Source organism: Artemia franciscana, chromosome 13 (genome assembly GCF_032884065.1).
Source record: "Artemia franciscana chromosome 13, ASM3288406v1, whole genome shotgun sequence".
NCBI lineage: Eukaryota > Metazoa > Arthropoda > Branchiopoda > Anostraca > Artemiidae > Artemia > Artemia franciscana.
In genome coordinates, this window is record NC_088875.1 from 21709966 (window position 1) to 21734818 (window position 24853).

Genomic DNA, 24853 nt, shown 5'->3' on the forward strand with positions numbered 1-24853 from the left:
TTGATATTTAGATGGATATCGTGTCTCAAAGCTCCTATTTTAAATCCCGGCAGGATCTGGTGACATTAAGGGGAGTTTGGGGTGGGGGAACCTAAAATCATGGAGAACGCTTATATTGGAGGGATCGGGATGAAACTTGGTCGGAAAAATAAGCAGAAGTCTTAGATACGTGATTTGCATAGTTGGAAAGGATCTGCTCTATTGGGGGGGGGGGGGTAATTTTGAAAACTTAGAAAAAATTATGTATTTTTAACTTACGAAGCAGTGATCGGATCTTCATGAAACTTCATATCTAGAAGGACCTCGTATCTCAGATCTCTAATTTTAACTCTCAACCGGATCCAGCGTCATTGGGGGGGGGGGAGGAATCTCAGAAAATACTTAAAGCGGAGAGATCAGGATGAAACTGGATGGGAAGAATAAGAACCTGTCTAAGATACGTGACTGAACTAACCGGAACGGATCTGCTCTCTTTGGTAGAGTTGGGGGGGGGGGGGTAATTTTGAAAATTGAGGTAGTTGTAACTTACAAAAGGGTGACTAGATCTTAATGAAATTTGATATTTAGAAGGATCTTGTGCTTTAAAGCTCTAATTTTAAATTCCGACAAGATCCTGTGACATTGGGCGGAGTTGGAGGGGAAACCGGAATTCGTGGAAAACGTGAAAATTGAGGTATTTTTATCTTACGAATAGGTGATCGGATCTTAACGATATTTGATATTTAGAAGGAATTCATGTCTCAGAGCTCTTATTTCAAATCCCGACCAGATCTTTTGACATTGCGGGGAGTTGGAAGGGAGAATCTTGGAAAACATCATCCCGAGGAATCGGGATGAAGCATGGTGGACAGAATAAGCAAATGTCCTTGATACGTGATTCACGTAACCGTACTGGGTTCGCTCTCTTTGGGGGAGTTGGGGGGAGGGGTTCAGTGATTTGGCGAGTTTGGTGCTTTTGGACGTGCTAGGACGATGAAAATTGGTAGGCGTGTCAGGGAGCTGCACAAATTGACTTGATAAAGTCGTTTTCACAGGTTCGACCATCTGGGGGGCTAAAGGAAGAGGAAAAATTAGGTATTTATAACTTACGAGCGGGTGATCAGATATTAATGAATTTTGATATTTAGAAGGACATCGTGACTCAGGGCTCTTATTTTAAATCCTGACCGGCATTAAGCCTCTGATTTTAAATCATCTGATTTTAAATCCCTTTTAAATCAATCTATTGATTCTTAGAATTTTGTTAGAGCTCATACCATATCAGCTCTTGGCTCTTAGCTCTTCTTGTCTTGTCACAAGTGCCATATGAGTTCTTAACTCTTGTTTCATACAGGAGTAACAATGCCGGTACGAAAAGTATCAGGTACAAAACCAATATTAAAAATAAACTAAAACAAAAGTTCAAGGTGACACAAAAGATAGTCACATCCATATGTAAGGTGTAAACCACCGAGTCTGTTAAGACCAGGCGATTTTTTTTTTAGCTTGCGGATGGCGACAGTAAGATTTTTATGGTTATTATATAACGAACATGTAATTTTAGACCTTTATCTAGTTCTTTGCTGAACTTTTCTACATGCTCTTGATCAGGAGGGTAAAACTCAGAAGTAAAATGGGACATCCACTCCGTTTCTGGGGGGTCGCAGCTTCGGAAACACTTTATTATCTCCAATGCTTAAGAAATCTCCAGATTATATTTAGATCATTATTAACTATTTCGCTTTGCTGATCGGTCACTTGACATTTACGCTTAGATATGGCTTTGCCAAACTTATGCTTTATAAATAAGCGAACTTTATTAACGATACCAAATCTCGGACGATCAAACTCAACCCATAGCTGATTCCAGAATTTTGTACTTTTACATGTGTCACCAAGAGCAGGATTTTCAGACTGATTCGGGACTTCCATTCCGATTCTAACTTTCCGACTAGGCACAGCAGCTGTCTCTGCACACTTTAAAACTTGTGAAATTTCTGTGCAATATATGTCCAGACATATTTCTTTTTCTTCTTCTTGAATCAGTGCATTCTGCTGTAATAACTGGAAAGGTATTTTAATCTTGGGAAGAATCCCTCCTAGTACTGCATGGTAAGTATACATATCAATTTTATTCTTGTCAGTCTTGACTGCCCACTTCCTAGTAATAGGGGGATTGTCAGGTAGTACACCTTACCTTAGAACTTAGATCCTTGTGAGCCATCAGTGGCGCATATTGCGTCAACAAAGCCTAACAGTCATCATGAAGCTGTTTGACTGGAGAGATATCTTCCCATTGTGGAGTGAGTGAAATGTTGATCTCTTTCAAGTCTCGATCATACTGCCTCCGCAGTGTGTGCTTTGGTCGTCCTTGTCTTCGTCTTCCTTCAGGCAACCTCTGATACACTCTTGAGGGAAGTTTCTCTTCGGGCATGCGTAGAACATGACACAAATATGTCCATCATCGTTTCTTCGTAACTTTAATTACTATGGGCTTTTTCGTTCTCAGTCGGATTTTCCTATTAGTAGTTTTTGATGCCAACTGATTTTGAGGATCCTTCGAAGGCAAATGTTTTCGAATCCAAGGATACGTTCACCCAGTTGTTGGTTGAATTTGCAACATTTGCTAGCGTACATCAATATAGAGAGCACATTGCTGTTGAACAGGCGCAATTTTAAACGAGGCGAGTACTTGTTAATTCTCTAAATTGGTGTCAGTCTGTTGAAGGTGCCTGATGCTTGCCAAATCCCTCTCTTGATTTCAAATGTTACATCTCGAGTATTCTCTATTCACCTTCCTAAGTATTTAATTTCTTGGACCTGTTCAACATTTTTAACGGAGCATTGAAGATCTAGGGGGGGCAGATGTGGAAATACTTTTCGATATGTCCACGTTGATCGACAATCCAACCTCTCGGGCTTTTTTTTAGATTTTATCGAATAACAGCTGTAATTGATCTTTGACGTCTTCTAGCAGTACTATATCATCTGCAAAGTCGAGATCTGCAAGTTGCTTGCTGTTGACGTTTACTCCATACCCCGTAAACTGTCTGAGTACTTAGTACATTGCTATTTTAAATAAAAGTGGCGATAATGCACATCCTTGTTGAACACCACTTATGATTTTGAAGTATCTTGTAACTCCGTTTTAATATTTATCAGGCCAACTTCATTTTTACCTGTAAAGGACAAAGTTATTTCCCTAAAGAATATATTCTCTCTAACCAATGTCAAAAGACCTCCCCCTTTTCTCTATCCCACTTCACAGGATGAAAACCCACAAATTTTGGTGTTTTCTTTTCATTGGTTAGAAGGGTATCTTGAAGGAGGACCAAATATGGTTTTGCTCTTACAATTAGTGTATTTATTAAAGCAGTTTTAGTTTTTCCTATTCCTCGTGTGTTTAGTTGCAAGACCTTCGTGATATACTGATGTGCTTTCCCTTTTTTAAATGTTTACCTCTGTTTGGTGAGGTCTCTTTATCAGGTGATGTACGAGCTCTTCTGGTAATTATTATCTCACTTTGAACCATTTTAGTTGACCCTGGGACCAGAACTAGAACTTCACCTAGAACCCTAGTAAAATTCTGTAAAATTTTGTCTTTTCTGATGTTTTTGGCAACATATCTATCAGTGCCTCACATATAGTAGAGAGTAGAGAGGCAACTGAATTAAGACACTTTTGTAATTTGTTCAGTCTAGTGCTTTGTTCACTTAGGCTAGGGCTTTGCTTGCTTTCAGTGTTATTTTCATTGACCATAGTATTTTGACTTGTTGAGGGAATTGTTGTTTTACTTATTTGGCATAGAGCCTCCTTATAAGTCATATTTTTTGTATATACTACTTTAAGAGCTTCTGTTCGCTCATGATAATGGACACATTTTTTGTTGTTAGCAGAGTGTGGGCCCTTGCAATTTGTAAACACAAGAATTTGATCTTCAGGTTTCTTATCTTTCTCAGAGCATTCATTTTTCCGTCATTCATTTTCAGTTTGTCCGAGCATAAGTCATCAGTATGATGACTTATTCTTCCTTTACTTGACAGTTTTCAGTAAACGCTGAAGAAAAGAATTTCAATGCTCGGAAAATGAAAAGATTTAAGAAATTAGAAAGCCGACTTTGCATTTTAGAAAAAATGGAAATATGGGCTGTCACGTCCCTTGGTGAATATTCTGCCATTCATTATTCCTTTGAAATAGCCCCTCTAATCAATAAAACATAACTCTAGTTGTCAATCATTTTGTTACTAGGTGTATAACCCAAGGATTGGTATGGATGCTCTCCAGATTTATCCTATCAGTCAAGCCAATTCAAATCAGCGATCTGGGAGAGCAGGAAGAACTGGACCTGGTACCTGTTATAGGCTTTATACTGAGCGACAATATAAGAATGAGTTGTTGACAACAACCGTGCCTGAAATTCAGCGAACAAATTTAGCTAATGTTGTCCTACTACTCAAATCACTTGGAGTTGATGACTTATTGCAGTTTCACTTTATGGACCCACCTCCTCAGGTAATATATTAGGATTTTCAGCTTGATGAAGTTTATTGGGTTGGCTAATTTAACCTGATTGCATTTCCATGTAAAACTCGATCAAGGATTTCTTTTCTTCTTCTTTTTGCAGTTTCATGTTTTTTCTCATAAGTATTTTTTGGCTAATCAGTGTAGAGACATTTATTTCTTAGAATCCAGTTTCATTATAGTAACGCAACGTGACGTCAAATTCTCATGTCATGATAAAGTAATTGTTATGAAAGAAACAAAATGATTATAATGACTCATTGCTTATCTTTATTTGGTATTCTGTTATTTTTATTGTGTGGTATCCTAAAGTCTGTCGCATATATTTGTGCTCTTGGTTATTTTAAGAAACCGTGACTCAAAGTTGATTCGGCTCTATGGATTTTATTCTAGGTTTACGAATGAACTGAGACACTCTTGAATAATAAAAACAGAGGTGGGAGCCTTAAATATCCTTTTTTCTTGTACTATCGTCATGTGCATCCTGATCATCGTGGACAGGATTCGTATTTATCATGCTTGACAAAGCTTTTCGCGCTTTTTCTATCATTGAAGCCAACTCGAACAGAACATCCAAACTAAAATCTTTGTTTTTCTTCTCTTTTTTTTTTCTTGCACCTAGATGATAATCATGCTTAATTTTTAAATCAAAAAACCTCTGTTTATGGTTTTGATCAAAAGTTTAAATTGAATTTTTCATTTGTATTTCTATGTTGTTCCCTTTTGGTGGCCCTGGCCATGCGTTTTATTTGTATCAAGTGTACTCAGACTTGACTTTATTAAACAAGAAACGATATGCATAAATCTTATACAAAGGAGACTGGGGAGGCAACTCGTTTGTCTCCTTTAACAATAGAGAGAGGAAAAAGAAGAAGGAGTTACACCTCAATAACTCACATGGAGTACATATAGAAAGAGAGAGAGAGAGAGAGAGAGAGAGAGAGAGAGAGAGAGAGAGAGAGAGAGAGAAGAAGCGAAAAAAAAATCGACTCATGGAGACACGGATGGGACATATAAACTAATTTATCAATAAATCACTTTATGTTCAGTCCCCGCTACTATTGGCAGAAAGAACTGTCTCTTTCAGTTTATTTTTATATGTATAGAGTTATGGTGACTCACTTATTAAATCAAATAGTTTATATTTATTGGCAATCTCAGGAAGTTGATATCTTAAACTTAGTCTTGATCTCTCATTTTTAATAAAAGGAAAAAGAAACTTATTCCTTGCCCTTGATAAAGGGCTATGTTTATTTTCAGAAATCCAAAAACCCTAAATTCCGACTTCTCTAGGTTAGATATTAGCCGATTAGCATGAAACCAAGAATTTACATTAAAAGCAGTAGTTTCGAGGACCATTCGTGAGTCCTCCTCGTTGCCAGCCTTCAAACTAATTGCTGTGTCATATGCAAACAATATTGGCAATTCATCGTCCGAAGGCGTGAATTTTGGAAGGTCATTTATGTTTATAAAGAAAAAGTAACGGCCCCAATACAGACCCTTGTGGAACCCTATATTTCCTAAAGGAAAAACACGAGATGATTCCTCACCAACTTTGACTGTAAAACTTCTTTCTAATAAATAAAATCTCACTAACTCAAGAGCTATTTCATGAATTCCTATATTTTCCAACCTATCAAAAAGAATTGCATGTTCTGTTGTATCAAAAGCTTTTTTAATGTCAAAAAATATAGTTGCCGCCAAATAACTATCATCCATAGCATCTGATAAGAAATTATGTAAAGCAGCTACTGCTTGCTCTTTTGATCTACCAGGCAAGAAACCAAATTGATTGGGAGAAAAAAAAAAATTATTTTCCAGAAATGAAGTAAATCTACTCTTTATTATTTTTTCAAAACTTTAGGAACAGGTGATAAAATAGTAATAGGCCTCCAATTATTTGGATTATCTCTATCAACTTTTTCAAACAAAGGTAAAACCTTAGCAACTCAAGACAAACTGGAAAAAAAGCATTTTTCATACAAGAATTAAAAATAAATAAAAGCAGCTGACTAAGTACTTCAGCTAATTCTTTAAACAGAGAAGTCGACATACCGTCACATCCTATCGAAAATTCGTTTTTCAAACTATTAACAAGCTTTTTGAAATTCCAAGAACTGGATAGGGTACATAAAATAGTCATATCTATTTTATTTGGAATATATTTTCTATGATTATGTGTCCCAGCAAAAATTTGGTCCACCAGATCACGTCCAATTTTCTTAAAATGTTTAGTAAATGCTTCTGTCATTACTCTCTCATTCGTTATTTTAACTCCTTCATTAGTTATAATGTGGGATGGAATATTTCTTGTTTTGACATTATTTATTCTTTCATTTATTATTTTCCATGTTTTCCGTGGTGAATCGCATTCATGAAATGTCTGTTTATAATATTTTGCTTCTGCCTCTCTGAGAACAAAAGTTAACCGATTTTTATATTTTTTAAAGTTTTCAATATTGATTTCATTTGGATACTGCATCTTCACCTTATATAATCTATTTTTTATGCTAAACTATACTAATATAATATGGTATTAAGTTCTTTTAGAAAAATCGATTTTTTTTCTGGATTATGGTTGTGTAGTCATGAATATTTTTTTTCTTTTTTTCTAAATTACAACTGATATTCATGTTCAAACAGAAAGAACAAAAATTTGCACACATGATGGATTAGTTCTTTCCTGCTCCTAAAATCTGAAACTTGCCCAAAGTGTGAGATATCCACGCAGTGACCGCAGCATACAATTTTGTCTATTGAAGGCAGAATTTTATCAGATTTCACTGCAGAATTTGATCGGATACATGCTATTTCCCAAGTTTTCTCTTGATAATTGGGTCAGAACTTCCGTGCAAGCTATATTTTATTCTGTTTATTCTATTTCCTAATGTGGTGTTATTAAATCTGAAACCTAAAGCCTTCGTTTTTACTTGATTTTCAGTTGGTTTTTAATTTCTTCTTTGGATCTATTCCTACCACGACTACCAGAACTGTGTCCACCAGCTTTAAATCTAATGGTTTTCTTATCTAATGTCCATAAACACAACTTATGACACTTTTGGATGTAGCTTAAACCACGGTTTAAAACAGAGACTAAAGCAATCCATAGCAAAAACTTTTGCTTTTCTTTTTCTAAAAGTTCAAGGATTTGTCTTCTTGTATACCGAGTTTAGAATTTAGCCAAAATAAGAGTTTGACATAATACCTGAAATTATTGCACCAGTCGTGTGAACATTTTTAAGATTGTTTGAAGTGATATCCCATTTTATAAAATTTATAGTTAGGTCTTTAAGGTATGTGCCAAATAAGGCAAACGTCCTTGTGCTACAACACAACGGCCTTTATTACTATAATTCTTTAGATTGATGTATTTCAGAATTGAGAATCAAGGAATATTTTATATTACTCGTAAAATTAATCGTAATAAAGTGGGACTGGAGGGGGGCTGCTCCTCGTAAATCAGAAGCTACTACTGAAATTGGGCCTTTGTTTGATGAAAATTGCTACCGATAGTTTCATAGATAATTCGAGATCCCTCAGGAAATTTTAGGAAATAGATATTAAAATCCAGTTGAACACACATGTTTTGGCCTAAACATGCAACTGTTGTAGCTCTTTTTCTTTTGACTCCCCCAGAAAGTCTCTTGATCTTCTAAGGTAACGAGGTCCGTCCACCTATGCTAGTAACTAACAATACACCATACCTCAAGGAATTGGTGAAAAAGCTATTTGAACTTGTGATTTTTCTTGTTTAAATATATCCCCTGCCCCCCCTCCTCCCATTGTTTTTGAAAAGTCCTGTGATATCCTTCCTTAATGCCTGGGTCTTAGTATTTAACGTTCCTATATTTATTGTCTTTGAGCAGAATGAGTACGGATCTATGTATACCCTGGGTAGCTGTTCAACCTTGAGTGACTTCTGTATATTTGTACGTGGGGGAAGGGGGTCTTAACGTGTCAACTGTGGAAATTTTTCCTCTAGATACAACGTTCGTGATAAGCGCTTTATCTTAGTATTCTATGTTCAAACATGAATTTTCAGAAGGTATGGGAAAGGAAATATTCTTGCTAGGGACATTGGAAAAAAATGTTCTAATGTGAAGCAGGATACGAACTCTTACTTGTAACTTTTTTTTCAGGTGTGTCCCTTTGCACTTAGTTTAGTCCAAGAATTCGTTTTTCTCTTACAGGACAATATACTTAACTCGATGTTTCAGTTATGGGTTCTCGGAGCATTGGATAATACGGGTCAGCTAACGGATTTGGGCAGACAAATGGTTGAATTCCCTCTTGATCCCCCTTTGTCTAAAATGCTGATAGTATCAGCAGGCCTTGGATGTAGTGCTGACGTTCTGATCATTGTGTCTATGCTCTCCGTCCCGTCGATATTTTTCAGGCCGAAAGGAAGAGAAGAAGATTCTGATAATATTAGAGAAAAATTTCAGGTTACTTTAAATTTTCAGTTTATTATTATTTGTAAAGTTTGTGTCATTTCTGAATGTCTAGCCGCGGGAGGATGATAGGGAACTGAAATATGCCGTTTTACTGTTTTGTGCATACTCGTAACTTTGCCAGTGTAGCTGTCAGCTTTTTGCTAATAGCTTTTTGATCTAGCTTATCGTGTCTTGGACTTGGTAAAATAAGAATACAGAGGAAAAATGTAGTTTTAAAATTTGGTTTTCTATAGATTCAAATTTACAATTGTTATTAGAATTTGTGATAACAGTCAGAAAAAAGAAATGTTAGTTCCCTCTTTTTGATTGTGATAATGGCATCAATTTCTAATGAATAACGGATAATTTTAGTCTTGATAAAAGCTGAATTTTCTGAATTAGAAAGAAATGGAAGCTTCTTACCATACATTTTCTCGGTATTTTTTCTTAGTTAGCCATTCGTTTTTACAGTGACCTACCATGAGAAAATAGGGTGGTGAGGGCAAATTGCGAGTAGCAATACTCATAGTACTAATCGCTATCGGATTTAGAATGGAAAAGAAAATTTCAGAATAGAAAACAAAATCTTTTCTTTTTTCATTTTTAAATTATGGCTGTAAAAAAATTCATAAGGATATGATCTAAGTATGAATCTAAGACTAAGTATGAATCTGAATTTAGATTATCACCCTCATGCAAGTTCGGTTCCAAGGACACTTACTTATAATTTTATTATTTATTTGTACTTTAAGCAATTGACATTACTTCATTAGGCGCGATATAAGGAAGCTGACATCATTCTCAGATGTCGGAGCACAATGACGTCAATGCTGCAGTAGTTAAGCACAGAACTGAGCTATACTTAGTTCTTGATAACTTAATAGAGTGTTGTCACAACAATAAAAACACTCTTTAATGTGGGTGGTTCAACTTTAATTTATAATTTTTTTTAATGACTTATCTGGAGCGTTTGTAAATTTATAGGAGTTATTCTATATGCAGCCGATACTGCTTTAACTGTCATTGCAACCTCTCAAGTTGATATTCGTAATAATATCAACATTGGTTGTGCCAAAGTTTTGAGGTGGCTCAATTCTATGGTTTGGTTCCTAATTTGAGTACAAATAAATGCAGTATTTATGCTCGTAGGACAAAGAATCTATATATATACTAGCTGTTGCGACACAGGGAATATAAATGACGACCGGGACACTCAAAGAGAAATTACAGACCGAGACACCGGGACACAAATGACGACCAGGACACAGGGAATATAAATGACGACGGGGACACAGGGACACAACTACAACGGAGACGCCGGAAGGGCACAGGGGGGATATATAAATGACGACGGGGACACAGGGAATGTTCGATTAGCAATCACCATCAACAATTAGATATAGTAATCTCAAACTTGTTTGTCCAGAAAACGACCGTTGAAATGATTTTTTGCTATTGTCGTTTTTTATAGCACTTGGTATTAACCAAGTGCCCCGTCAAATTAATTCTGAAAAATTAGAAAACATGAGGTATTTTTAGCTTTTAGGGAGGGGGAAACCTAGAATCTTGGAAAACACTTAGAGCGGAGGGATCGGGATGAAACTTGGTGGGAACAATAAACACGAGTCCTAGATACATGATTGATATAACTGGAACGGATCCGCTCTCTTTAGGGTAGTTGGGGAGAGGGGGGGGGGTTAATTTTGAAATATTAGAAAAAATGAGGTATTTCTAACTTACGAACGGGTGAGCGGATCTCCATGAAATTTGAACGATATCGTGTCTCAAAGCTCTTATTTAAATCCCGACCGGATCTGGTGACATTGAGGGGAGTTTGGGGCGGGGGAACCTAAAATCATGGAAAACGCTTAGATTGGAGGGATCGGGATGAAACTTGGTGGGAAAAATAAGCAGAAGTCTTGGATATGTGATTTAAATAATTGGAACGGATCCGCTCTATGGGGGGGGGGGTTAATTCTGAAAAATTAGAAAAAAATGACTTATTTTTGACTTGCGAAGGAATGATCTGATCTTCATGAAACTTCATATTTAGAAGGACCTCGTAACTCAGATCTCTTATTTTAAATCCCAACCGGATCCAGCGTCATTCGGGGGGGGGGGGTGGAGTTTGGGGGACCGGAAATCTTAGAAAACGCTTAAAACGGAGAGATCAGGATGAAAACGAATGAGAAGAATAAAAACCTGTCTAAGATACGTGACTGACATAACCGGACCGGATATGCTCTCTTTGGTGGAGTTGGGGGCTAGGTAATTTTGAAAATTAAGGTATTTGTAACTTACGAAAGGGTGACCAGATCTTAATGAATGTTGATATTTAGAAGGATCTTTTGCTTTAAAGCTCTAATTTTAAATTCCGAACAGATCCTGTGACAATGGGGGGAGTTGGAGGGGGAAACCGGAATTCTTGGAAAACGTGAAAATTGGGGTATTTTTATCTTACGAATAGGTAATCGGATCTTAATGAAATTTGATATTTAGAAGGAATACATGTCTCAGAGCTCTTATTTCAAATCCCGACCAGATCTTTTGACGTTGGGGGAGTTGGAGGGGGAAATCTTGGAAAACACTTGGAGTGGAGGAATCGGGATGAAGCTTGGTGGATAGAATAAGCAAATGTCCTTGATACGTGATTGACGTAACCGTACTGGATTCACTCTCTTTGGGGGAGTTGGGGGGAGGGGTTCAGTGATTTGGCGATTTTGGTGCTTCTGGACGTGCTAGGACGATGAAAATTGGTAGGCGTGTCAGGGAGCTGCACAAATTGACTTGATAAAGTCGTTTTCCCAGATTCGACCATCTGGTGGGCTAAAGGGAGAGAAAAAATTAGAAAAAATTAGGTATTTATAACTTACGAGTGGGTGATCGGATCTTAATGAATTTTGATATTTAGAAGGACATCGTGACTCAGAGCTCTTATTTTAAATCCTGACCGGCATTAAGCCTCTTATTTTCCTTTTAAATCAATCTATTGATTCTTAGAATTTTGTTAGAGCTCATACCATATGAGCTCTTGGCTCTTAGCTCTTCTTGCCTCGTCACAAGTGCCATATGAGCTCTTAGCTCTTGTTAGTGTAAAAGTTAAGTGTACTCTTTTTTTAACCAGATACTCAATTTATTACTGGAAATGTATTGTGCTCTTGGTTATATGCATATGCTAAAATTGTCATCATGGATCTTAATCAGCCTGCTATGAAAAAAAATATTAAAGGGCCATTTTGTAATTGTTCCTTCATTTTGCAGGTTAACACATTATTTCTTTTAAAGATCTAATGAAAGAGAGTGAGCTCTGATGTATCGTATAACATTTTAAATTTTCCACCGCAAATTTACCTAGATAGAAAGTGACAAATCTTGATCCGATTTGAGATATGCTGCCCCATCCCTTGACAGTTTCTAGAACTTCATGTCCCTAGCAATTTCAGGTTTTCTTATTATATTTATAAAAAGTTAACAGATGATTGATATGCGCAAAATAATTTATAGCTAGTTTATATATTCATTGTGTTGCGAGAGCAACACTTTGGTTTTGTCGTGTTTTTTTTTTTTTTTTTTTTTGTTCCTAGCACCCCGATTTCAGCTTATTGCTAGAAAGTGGTAAGGGTCTAACCTCTGCGGTTTTTACGGAAAGTGTGGACCTTAGGCCGGATTGATGAATATGACTTTACATTTTGGAAAGCTTCGTAGAACTCTTGCCTGGGGCCAAAAAGGATGGTTTTTGCTTGTCCTTGAGCCAGAGCCTATAGTGTGTGAAGTGAAGAGGAGTCGTATAGCCTATGTCAGAGAGGACTATCAGAAGTTATGCAGCCAAGCTTTCGTTTCATCAAACCATGTTTCTGCTTTCGAGTGGAAAGCTCCGTTCTAGCAGGCAAGCAGGCAGGCACCAGTTTCAAATTGAAGATGGACTAAAATCTATAAGTGTTAAATATATGCGACAGTTACCCTGCCCCACAGCCAATATATCTTCTTTGAGTGATAAATAGAAAAATTTAGAGAAGCGAAAAAGCGGCATTTTCCCACGGGTCCGAAAGTGCTGCCGTGATTTCGGCTGAGTTTATCATTCGGTTTTTGGCACTTGGGATTGCGGTAGAGAAATGGTATCAGATTTGCCTCTTAAACTTTAAAAGTTCTCTCATTGCTAAAGAAATTAGAGTCTATCCTTTGCTCCTTTCTAAGTGATGACGTTAGAAACTTGGCCTACGGCAAAAAAGTCAACTTTTGAACTAAGACAGATAGATTTTTTTTTCCACGGCAGTCGATAGCTTTTGATGAGCTGATCAAAGTATATGTCATCCATTTTTTGGTAGAAAAATTCCTTCATGAGATATACCAGTTTGAAAGTTTAAAGGGGTTGACAACTTCAGTAGTAAGGTACACACTGAAACCAAAAATAGGCCGATACCAATTGTGAGACATATAGGGGAGTTGTAAGCAACAGTCGGCTGTTAGCTCATAATCATCCTCGGCAATGAGGGGTTCGCAACTCTTACTAGTTGGTGTACCTATTTTTTGTTTCCATTGTATTTGATGGTAAGACCAATTTGGTTCCAGTGGTAAGACATATAGGGGACTTGTAAGTAATAATCGGCTGTAAGGCTACAATCATCTTTAGCAATGAGGAGTTTGCAACTTTTGCGAGTTGGTGTACCTAGTATGTATTTTAGCATCCTTACAGATTAACAACTTCAGCGTTTAGTCGCAGCGAGGAAACAAAACCAAAGTGTTGCTCTCGCAACACTTTACTCGGCGAAGCCGAGCAAAGGTTGCCGCAACACCTCACGTTGCCCATGCAACGTAGATCTAGTTTGTTTCTGTTTCGTCCAAGGCTATTATAATTTCGTCCACTATCATATTGAGTGTGCGCAATTGTTCGATTGTGCCAGAAAATGGAATCATAACAACAAGTAGAACAAAAAAATTTTAGACATCGGAATGCAACTTTAAATAAATATTTCAACCCTATACCCCAGGGTTATCCACGGACCGTCTTCAGCAAAAGAAACCAAAAAACAATATAAAAAAACTCATGTTAAAATACAATCTTTAAAAGTAGAACATTTTCAAAACAAGTATCATTATTTCAGGAAAGGTGAACCTGGACTGGGACATCAAGTGAAATATAAAAAGGCAATTCATTCAAGTTGAACAAAAACATTTAAAAACAAGCTGTTAAAATTAATCTTGCCTTTTTGGCAGCCAGCCTAGAAGGTCTGTCCATTACAGGTTGAGTGGTATTGTTTACTGGCTTTTAATATAATTTGTTAAATCGTTTTAATTAAATTTGTATATAAGGCATTAAATGAATTTCCCCCCAGATACTTATTTAAAGAGATATTACTATTTAGTCTGATTCTAATTTCAATTGCCACTCGAACAACCTGTTTAATGCTTAAAAGAATTATCTGACTGATAGATCATATAAAAATAAAAGTAATTTCAATAAAGCAGAGAAACCCTTAAAATACGAACTAAGAAGGCGGAAAATGGAGGCTATGAATATTATTGCCGAGGATCTGGAAGATGTAGCTAGACGGAACAATAGTAAAATAATGTACTAGCATGTTAGTAAATTGGGAGGGATAGTCAATCGGGACTTGTCCCAGTCGAAGATAAGAACGGCGCCACAACTAGTTATGAGGAAAGAATTAAAGAGAGTTGTGCAAAATATTTTGAGGATGTGCTGAACCGAGATAGACTTGTAGGAGAACACATAGTGGAAACTAAAAGTTTGTGATACCTCGGATGTGAAGGAAGATAATGAAGAAGGAATGTGAAGGAAGCGACAGTCCTGAAAGGATTAAAAAATAACAAGGCCTCAGATGCTGATACTGCGGTAAATGAGTCTCTAAAATAAGGTGGCTCTGATGTTAGAAATGAGTTAGTGAAGATTATGAATGTGACTTTTGAAAAAGGAGAAATACCTATTTTGGCGATTTTAGGAAAACCTTAATTAAACCACTGTGTAAGAAAGGTAATAAGAGTGGGCGTGGTAATTACCGAGGCATTAGCCTGGTTTCTGTAGTTAGCAAATTAGTTATTAATATGATACTTTGATAGACTGAGAGATGCTGTAGACAAAGTGATAAGAGAAGAACAGTGCGGTTGTAGAAAAGGTCGAGGATGTGTCGACCAAATTTACATTCTTAGGTTAATAATTGAGAAGTGCATGAGTTGTCAAATACCTTTGGTCCTTGTTGTTAGAAGAGCTTTAGCAAAGGTCTTATCCTTGTATGGTATACCAGACAAATACATTAAAGTAATTAGTGCTACATAAGAGAATAATACTGCTGTGGTTAAGATAGGAAATGAGGTTATCAGCTGGTTTCGTATTGAATCCGGAGTTAAGCAGGGCTGCGTTCTATCCCCCTTTATATGGATCATTTTGATGAACGTTGCCTTAAGGAGTACAGGAAAGGCAATGGGAAAACACGGAATCAAATGGGGAGGTAAAAGTTTCCTGGATTTACATTATGCTGATGACTTCAGCATCCTAGATAAAAGTGTCTGCAAAATGATTGAACTTTAAGAGGTTTTGCGAATTCAGGATGCTAGAATAGGTTTGAAATTTAAAGCTAAGAAGACTAAGTCGCTAAGGCAAAGAATAAGTGTGGCTTGGTGCTGTGGCAAGTTGTTAGTAGTTGTAGCAGTAGCAGTAGTATAAAAATAAATCTATATGCATAAACATTTAAAAATCAAGGAATTCTTCTTTACTATTTTTTAAAGTTACAAAACGAATTACTTTGGCATGGCTTTTCTAGCAATTAGCATGTAGTCAAACAGGGGCTTAACTTGCTATTTGACAGGGGGTCAACTGCCCCTCCCAGACCTCAATTTTACTTTTCTTACCCCTGTCTTTACCTTTTTTGTACCATATGGCAGTTAATTTTGTATATACCCGTGGCTCTCGAAAAGATTAAAATACTCGATTATAAAAGCATTCAGGTAATCCACATAAATCATTGAAACAGCTTTTTAAGCGGATTCAATAAATTGAAAAAAAAACTCAAGCTCTGTTTTCCAGAAGTATTGAGATTCTTGTCAACAGTGGAAGCAACCAGAGGAACTAATTAAAGTGAACTGTTGTTATGGGTGTGAAAAGATATGACACAATGACACTTGCAACAGAAAACTGCATATTCCTCTTTTTACGGCGAAAATAAGGACTTTCGCATAAATTCGATTCAGCTTCAGTCTTAGAATTGAGGCTTCGGGGAGATTGTAGTCAGCTTTGAGGTTTACTGAAAAGATATACCAACAGAAACTTACACTATCAAACTAAAAAAATAAGAACTAAACCAAGAGAATTGAATGCCTTTTTCACTAAATGGAATAAATTAAACGGGAAAATTATAATGGTTAATGAATAATTTACAAATTTCCCGGTTAAGGCAGCAATACTCAGACCAGAATCTATCCTTGAGTGAAAAAATTTTCACACACAGTATGTTCTTTTGACCGTCCCTCGTGGAAACTAACCTGAAGATGATGAAGAGACTTGTCAGAATCTAGACCTAGCACAAATGGAACAGCCGAAGAAAACGTCCTAACAAAAGAAACTAGTCTCGTCAATGTGGAAATAACGGATGAATCAATGAACCAGGCTATCTTAGTAGGAATAGCATCCTGGTTAAACGGTGATTAATTCCTTGAACCGTTAAACCTCCAAGTAATTTCAGTTTTCCAACTTAGGTTCCAAGAATTTTGAGTTAAGGCAAGGTGCTCCTATATAAGATCTTAATTTGAATTGTGAGAGGCGAGAGCTGACTGTACAATCAGCAGTTTTCCAATTTCAGTAAAAATTTAAAGTATTCAAGTGCCAACTGAAAATTTTGTTCAGACCTAGAACTTTTCCGTCTGCCACCAGGCTTGAAAGGATAAAGGGTGGAGAAAATGGCTAATGTCAGAATTTATTCCCTACCAAGCTCGCGAGTATTCTTTTGCACTTGAATTTTTTGTGAACAATAAAGAGACTTAGGCTTATGATAAAAAAAAATGTAAATATTCTTGCAAAGTTTTGATCGCTAAACAGAAGTAGCACTAGTTCAAAGTACAGAGAGCTTATAAGCCTTCCGAAAGTCTTTTTTACTTCCAACCTCTGAGAAGACCCGGGGTCATTCACAATTTTAAAGGTATAGGCCTTTTTGACCTATTATTGTAAGGTGACGCTTTACATCATCAAGAATAACTTCTCTTCCAGTCGTTAACTACGCGATTTCTGAGACTCTGATTATTGAAGCTGTATTTTCATCGTGCATCACGGAATGTCTCAATAGTAACCGGAACTCTAAAAAACAGAATTGTAATGTCGATATACATCAAAAGAATTGGCTTTTTATGCTGATTCCAAATATACAAGATTCATTAAGTTTGGTATTACTCATCAAAAGCTACGAGCCTGAGAAGATTGGCTTGATTTTTCAAAAAGAGGGAAAAAACTGAGGAATCTTAATGAAGACCGTACCATAAGATTCGGTGTATCAAAGGAACCCTACTGTAGAGATTTCAAGCTCTTATCCTCAAAAATGTGGAATTTTTTAATTCTTTTTTCCGGAAGAAAGATCACGAATATGTGCTTATTTGTTTTTTGTTTGTTTGTCCCAGAACTAATCGTATCGAGCCAATGGTCTTAGAGTATTGGTAGAGGGCTCATTCGAATGGAAGTTAAAACAAAGTGCCCTTTTTAAGTGACCTAAAGGATTGGCTGTCATTTTATGATTTTAGAAACCATCCTTAAGACTCTAACAGTCATTCTGAAGACCATGACGGATTAGACTTTAAGCGCTGCTATGAAGAGTGGGAACAACGTCTCCATCGTTGTTTAGCTGCCCGGGAACCTACTTTGAAAAGTACTTACATTGATGTTTGGATTTAATAATAACTTTGTTAAGAAAAAAATCCTTCTCTTTACTTTTCTATCGCACCTCGTATGTTGAAGACGTTAGATTCATCAGATTTTTGTTGAAATTATCCATTATTGTTGCTTCACAAGGACGGATTAAGAATAAAATCCATTTGTGTGTGTAGGACTTTTCAAATATATCTCGTTTTTAGTAAAGCTCTAATTACACTTGAGGATTTATGGGAAATGTTTGTGTTGCCAGCCCCGCTAGTATATATGGTATTTTTTTTTGTTTTAGGTTTGATTTTTTCGTTCGTATTAATGTATATTCTGTTTGTTTGTAGCTTGGTAGTTTGGTGCATACCGTTTTAGGTTTATTATCGTTATTTACTTTTTTTCAAAAAACATATTGTATTCTTATGAAAAATTAGAAAAACAAAAATATGGACATGAAATGATTAGAAACACAATTGATTACGAAACAATGAAGTCAAGACACGAACAGCCTCAAATAAAGAAGTTGAACAAACTAAAAGAACAAAGCCGATTGCTATTCATCACTATCTACCGTTGTTATAAAAGCGGGTAATACATAAGGATGGCCTCATTTTTCTATCTTGTTTAACATGCTACAAGTTTTTAGCGCTGTGTATTCTAGGTAAAATTCTTTATATCACTGACGAACATAATATTTTTATTACAGGTACCTGAATCAGATCACCTTACTTTACTCCATGTCTATAACCAATGGCGTGTAAACAAGTATTCCTCATCATGGTGTACGGATCACTTTATCCATGCGAAGGCTATGCGTCGTGTTCGGGAAGTCCATGCTCAACTGAAGGAAATCATGGAACAACAAAAAATACCGATTGTATCGTGTGGTACAGAATGGGACATAATCCGAAAATGCATTTGTTCTGCATATTTTCACCAAGCTGCTAGATTAAAGGGTCTTGGTGAATATGTCAACTGCAGGACAGGTTAGTTTGTTTCATTTTTCTTCTTTTATGGCATGAATACTCAAGTGTGTAAGTTTTCAATTTCTGAATATTGATTCGGAAAACTTTGCGGACTCGCTGTTGTGTGAAAAGAGTGATAGATGGCCAAGATGGAAAAAGATACCCAGACGTTGCTTAATTATTAAAAAAAAGGGAACAGAACAAAACAAAACTTAAGTGAATATGGGTAATAAGAAAACTAGAAAACTTCTCATTAATGAAATTAGAGGTTTTCTAATTACTGATAAATAAGAAAACATCTTTTCTTCTGAACTTGGTAAAGGTACTTACTTTGTCCTAATTTTCAGCAAACTTTTTTACAAATTTCCGAAGACAATGAATTTGGAATGCAAGTTTTATAAAAAATTTTATCAGCAAACCTAAAAACAAAACAAGAAATTGATTTAACTACTACTAACAGCTAATAATTACTACTATTTTTAACTCATGCCACCACTAAACCTCCTTAGGGCGGAAGAAATGTGGATGCTTCTGGCACCTCAGTATGTTCAAAGCCTCACTCTTTACAGCCCCCCCCCCATATTCTTTAATTTTCTTCAAATTCCATCTAATGATCTCTTCCCACCCTATTGAGGACGACTTCCTTTTTTTTCCCGATGGATGGTCGAAAAGTAAAATCTTTATCAATTTGTAATCCTGTAATCCTTCATCCCTAAACAATGGCCTAGCCATCTTGATGTTCCTTTATTATAGTTGTAGAAAGTGCGATCGAGCTACATTCCCGTGCAGTTACTGTTTGATATACCTTCGCCTTTGCCGTGCCGTGCCTGGTTCTATAGCCTGTGGTGCGTTTCTTCAGGGGGGTCGGGTTCTGGTATCACTGGATTTTTGTTTTGGAACAGAGGTCAATGGTGTGACTCTGTAAGCTCAGCTAGAGTCGACCTTTCTTTAAATGGGTACCTGGAGAAATGTAGAGGAAAACATGGGGAGTGTCAGAAGATTTGCCCCCAACCACGCATTGCACTCCCGGCTGAAGGCAAGAAATCATGAGATCGGTACCTCTGCAACAAAGACCATGGTCAGCTTGCAAAAAAGACTAAGAGGTTTTAATGAATATTTTAGAATCTACTTAGGCAATTCGTTTGGCAAACAATTAATATGTCTTCCGAAGATCATTCTGCTTTTTGAAGCCACATTTCAGAGCCATGCTTAATTCTCTCACTATCATGGATTCAAATATTCTAATTTTAATTTTTAGACTTGTCCTCCTATTTTTCCAAACTATTTACAACTGCGAAAAAAAAATACAATGCGCCTTGACTATTCTACTCCTTAAATCTTCTTTTTATTCACCATCCACACAGTAAAAAAATCCACTTGATCGATTTTCTCGTTACCTGACATCACTTTTTCATCCTCAATTACCCCTAGTCTAAGTGATTTAGTCTTCTTGACATTAATCTTCATACCTTTTCTCGCACCCTGAACTCTCGAACCACAAAAATTGTTCTGTCACTAACATTTTTATCTAAGGCACTGAAATAATCTGCATAATCTAAGTCTATGAGAGTTTTACCTTCTCATTTAATGCCACGACGTCATAACCTTCGGCGTGTTCCTTTGGGCAAAGTTCATCAAACTAATTAGTGTAAATGGGGACATGACACAACCTTACTAAACTCTAGATTTGACTCCAAATCAACTACTGATCTTACCTTCTACCTCAACCGATTCAACACTATTTTCATGTATAGAATTAATCACTTTTGTGCAGATAACTGGTATACTGTATGAATTAGACCTTCACAAAAGCTTTTCTATCTGCTAAATCAAATATCTGTTCATATATCTATAAAATTGTGGACCAAGGAAATTGGATGGCTCAAAGCTTTTTATTAATAGAAGTTGAAAAGTTGGTCTACGCAAAAATTCTTTTCCTGAAACCACTCTGTTTTTGTTCTTGAAACTCTATTTACAACATGTTTTTGTCTAATAATCATCATCATACTATGTAATTTACTCTCTCTGCAAATTAAACCAGTACGTCTGTACTTACCACAATCATTTATCACCTTGCTTATAAAGGGGTTTAATTAAAGTTTTCCCAAAATCACTAGATGTTTCTTTTTTTTCAGAAATCATGTCCACAATCCTCAGTAGTTTATCTTTAAATCGGAAAATCCACATTTCAAAAACTCATGTACCATCCTATCGGCACAGATCCCTTTGTTATTTTTTAGCTCTTTTCGTACGATTCTCTAACTACTCCTCGTAAAGTGACTCTTCCTTCGCCAAAATATCGAAATTTATTTTACTCTTTTCTCTCCCATCTCCTGGAACTTTGTTACGATTCAAAATATTCTCAGAATGTTCTATCTGTCTCTCCTTAGCATTTTATATACATATATATATATATATATATATATATATATATATATATATATATATATATATATATATATATATATATATATATATATATATATATATATATATATATATATATATATATATATATATATATATATATATATATACTAAATATATATATTATTTTAGTAATTGAAGTGCCGTTCCTTTCTGTAACTGGGATAGGTCCAGTTTGACAACTTCCTCTAAATCTTGTGACATCCGGATACTATATCTTACAATAACTGTTCTTAGCTTCTCTTGAAAAGATCAACACAATAACTGTTCTAGGAAAGTTCTTCTCTGATTCTCAGCCTGGAATCTATCAGCGTCGTAAATACCCAAAATTTAGTTAACCCCTTCCTAAAATTCGGTGTTGAATTTTGTTGATAAAACTGGGCCATTCTTTTAGACTTATCAAGTTAAATAAGTTTTTTTTAAACTTACATTAAAACAAAAATTAAAAAAAAACACTAAAATTCAAATCGAACAGAAATTATTCTGTATATGAAGGGCTGCCTCCTCCTTGCTCTGTACGCTAAAGCTGTTAGCACTTTTAAAAAAGCTTCTTATTCTAATTAAATGACCTCCGTGTTTCAATACTTGTTCTTAGGAAACTGGGACAAATAATCAAATTTTAGCGTAAAGAGTAAGGTATTGAGGAGGGGGCAACCCTTCATATACAGATAAATTTCTGTTCGTTTTGAGTTTTAATGTTACTCCTTACTTTCAGTTAAAAAACTTGTTTTTAATATTTTGATTTCTATTCGTTTTTCAAATAATGCTGGTAAATCTGGCTCACCCTGCATGAAATATACCCCCCCCCCTCTTGTGAACGTCCTACGTGAAAACTTCATCAAACGCAAAACACACTCCCCCTCCCCGTAATTTTTTTTACGGACGATTCAGTCTGAAAAATCGTCCTTAGAATGCTTTCATTTAAAAAAGAGTTCAATCTCAAATCGGTCTCTTGATCATTTTGGAAATGCCCCCTTCCGTTGAAGTTTTTCCAGAAAACAAAACACGCCGAAAACAGCCCCGTCTATTTCCTCTGGAACATTTACATAGTCACAAACGAGTTGGCAAAGAGAATATAAGACAGTTAAAAAGAATTTCGTATAGGAATGCTGGAAAATTCAACCCCCCTCACCTGAAAGTTCCCTTCCCAAAGAAAATTCTCCCAATGGAAATCCACCCTAAGCACAAATTCCCTCCCTATCTAAAAGTGTCCGTATACTTCCCCATTACAAATACTATAAGTAAACAATGGGCATCTCCCCATGGACTGTAAGGGGTCATTTTACCCCTAAACTACCACTACTACTAATAACTCACCGCAGCACCCAGCTGCCCGAGGCCAACACAGCTACGCACGCTCCTCCTCTATCCCAATCTTTACTAAGCCTCCCTCTTTACACCTTCCCGGGAAGCTCTTATTTCCTTCAAATCTTTCTTTATGACATCCTCCCATCCCAACCGTGGACGACCTGCTTTCCGTTTTGCCCTAGACGGTTCCCCGAAAAAAACATTTTTTGGCAATCTATCATCTGTAGAACTTGCCCTAACCATCTCAATCTTTCTCTCATTATAGCCTTGGAAAGCGGGACTGAACCACATTATCAGATGGTGGTCTTTACTTTTAACATATATAACAGCACTCCTATAACCTAGTATCTTGTATTGATCCTGTCAATCCTCGGTTTACAATAATGTAATCGATAAAGTTTGCTGTCTTACCATCAGGTGAATACCATGTTAACTTATGGGCCATTTTATGACCAAACACCGTATTGGTTATTCAAGGTTATAATGCTCTCTAATAATGGTTAGAGTTTTTTTTTCGCTCTAAAAAACGCCTGGTATTGTGGGGTACTCCTCAAGTGCCGCTCAATTGTCACAAATATATAAACTCAAGATATCTCCTTGAGTGTTAAATGGTTTTTCCTTCAGTATTTTTCTTTTTTCTGTTGGTCACTTTTTCCGTCGTCCTTTTTGGCTTATTTACGAACCTTCTCAGAAGTCTGTTTTTAGACAATTCCTCATGCGTTACAAATATTTATTAAAATGTTTATTATAGACAAACAAAGCGATTGAAATGTAAACATCGTTTTTTTTTGCTCTAGTAAACGTCTGGCTTTGTGGGGCACTCCTCAACTGCAGCTCAAATGTCACAAATATATAAACTTAAAGTATCTCCTTGAGTGTTAAATGTTTTTTTCCTTCGTTTTTTTTTTCTTTTATCTGTTGATCACCAAAAAAAAACTACAGAAAAACTAACAATTAAAAAAAAACTTAAAAAAGAAAAAAAAACTAAAACAAAAATAAAAACTAAAAAAAAAAGAAATGAGAGTTCAAGCGTTGGTTCCAAAGAATCATCATTTAAAGTAACTGCAACTGCAAATTTTCGGTTTTCGGGCCTTCCCATAGACTGCGTTGGATAAATAACAGATGACGTTTAAAACTTATTTATCTTTTTATGTTAATCTACTGTACTTCTTTACTTCTATTCTCTAAAAAATCTACTGTGGTTTTTGTTTTAGCGATCAAAAATTGAAAAAAAGAAAAAAACACCAGAAAAACTAAAAAAAATACAAAACAGAAAAACTAGAAAAAAGAGTGGTAGAGTGCATGTTTCACAAATGATGTTTGAATTCCACCGAACGTGGTATAAATTGATTTTTGATCTGGCTTATAACAAATTTGAGATTAATATTGTAATATTGACGACCAAAATAAATACAAAATTAAGGACACCATAGTTAAGGACTCCGTCGCAAATGATTATGGTGCTACATCGTGTTGGAGTGAGAGTCATACAATTGTGTGTTTGTGGTTTTTACATAATTGTATTTATTATCTTAGGAATGCCGTGTCACTTGCACCCTACTTCTGCTTTATTTGGCATGGGCTATACCCCTGATTATGTGGTCTATCATGAGCTAGTTATGACAGCAAAAGAATATATGCAGAACGTAACTGCTGTTGATGGCCAATGGCTTGCCGAACTTGGACCAATGTTTTACTCTGTAAAGGTACGTTTCAAGTTTCGCTTCTTCTTTTTTCAGTTATAGGATTCTTCTTTGTGCCCATTCAGTGGCTGCCTCATCGGTCGTCTAAATTTTCTTTTTCTGGCGAATAGCTATGTTTTATTTCTTGTAGACTTCCTAATATTACTATTTTACCCAAAAACCAGTGGGCCGAATGTATGTTATGAGGTCTTACTACTCCCTTCGGCCGAAGGTCTTTCGGCCGAAACTACCCCCTACCGCTAAAAAAAAGGTATATATACGGATGCAGACTCATTGTCCACGTAGTGTAAATGCCGATCTGCTGATTCTCGACCTTCGGTCGTGACTGTTATGCGTAGTTGGGGACAAATTATCCGAAACTTTCTCTGTTTTTCCCCCAGATATCTCCAGGTACTCATATGGACCTGGGTCAAGTATGACCAAGCTTATACTGTCACGCCGCGTATCTTTGTCCCAAACTAAATAATAAGCGACAACATAACTCGAAAACATGCCCCCGTAAGGACAAAGGATTGCATGTCCAGTGTGCCAACCACTCGGCTATGACGGCTCAACTTCCGCACAGTCTTCTTTTAATTTTGTTTATAAATTTTATCTTTTTATTTTATTTTGTGGACTTTTATTTATTTCTTTATTCATGTTTTTGCATCATGGATAATTCAG

General features: G+C 36.2%; 1 protein-coding gene across 1 annotated transcript in view; it reads left to right on the forward strand.

Annotated features, from left to right (window-relative positions):
• The window catches only part of LOC136034653 (pre-mRNA-splicing factor ATP-dependent RNA helicase PRP16-like), a 126379-nt gene that overhangs the window by 94290 nt on the left and 7236 nt on the right, over positions 1–24853 (forward strand). The window contains exons 13-16 of the mRNA XM_065715965.1: positions 4228–4491; positions 8691–8945; positions 18494–18773; positions 24024–24193. Coding sequence (XP_065572037.1) covers positions 4228–4491; positions 8691–8945; positions 18494–18773; positions 24024–24193 — 969 coding nt within the window. The remainder of the gene's footprint in view (positions 1–4227; positions 4492–8690; positions 8946–18493; positions 18774–24023; positions 24194–24853) is intronic.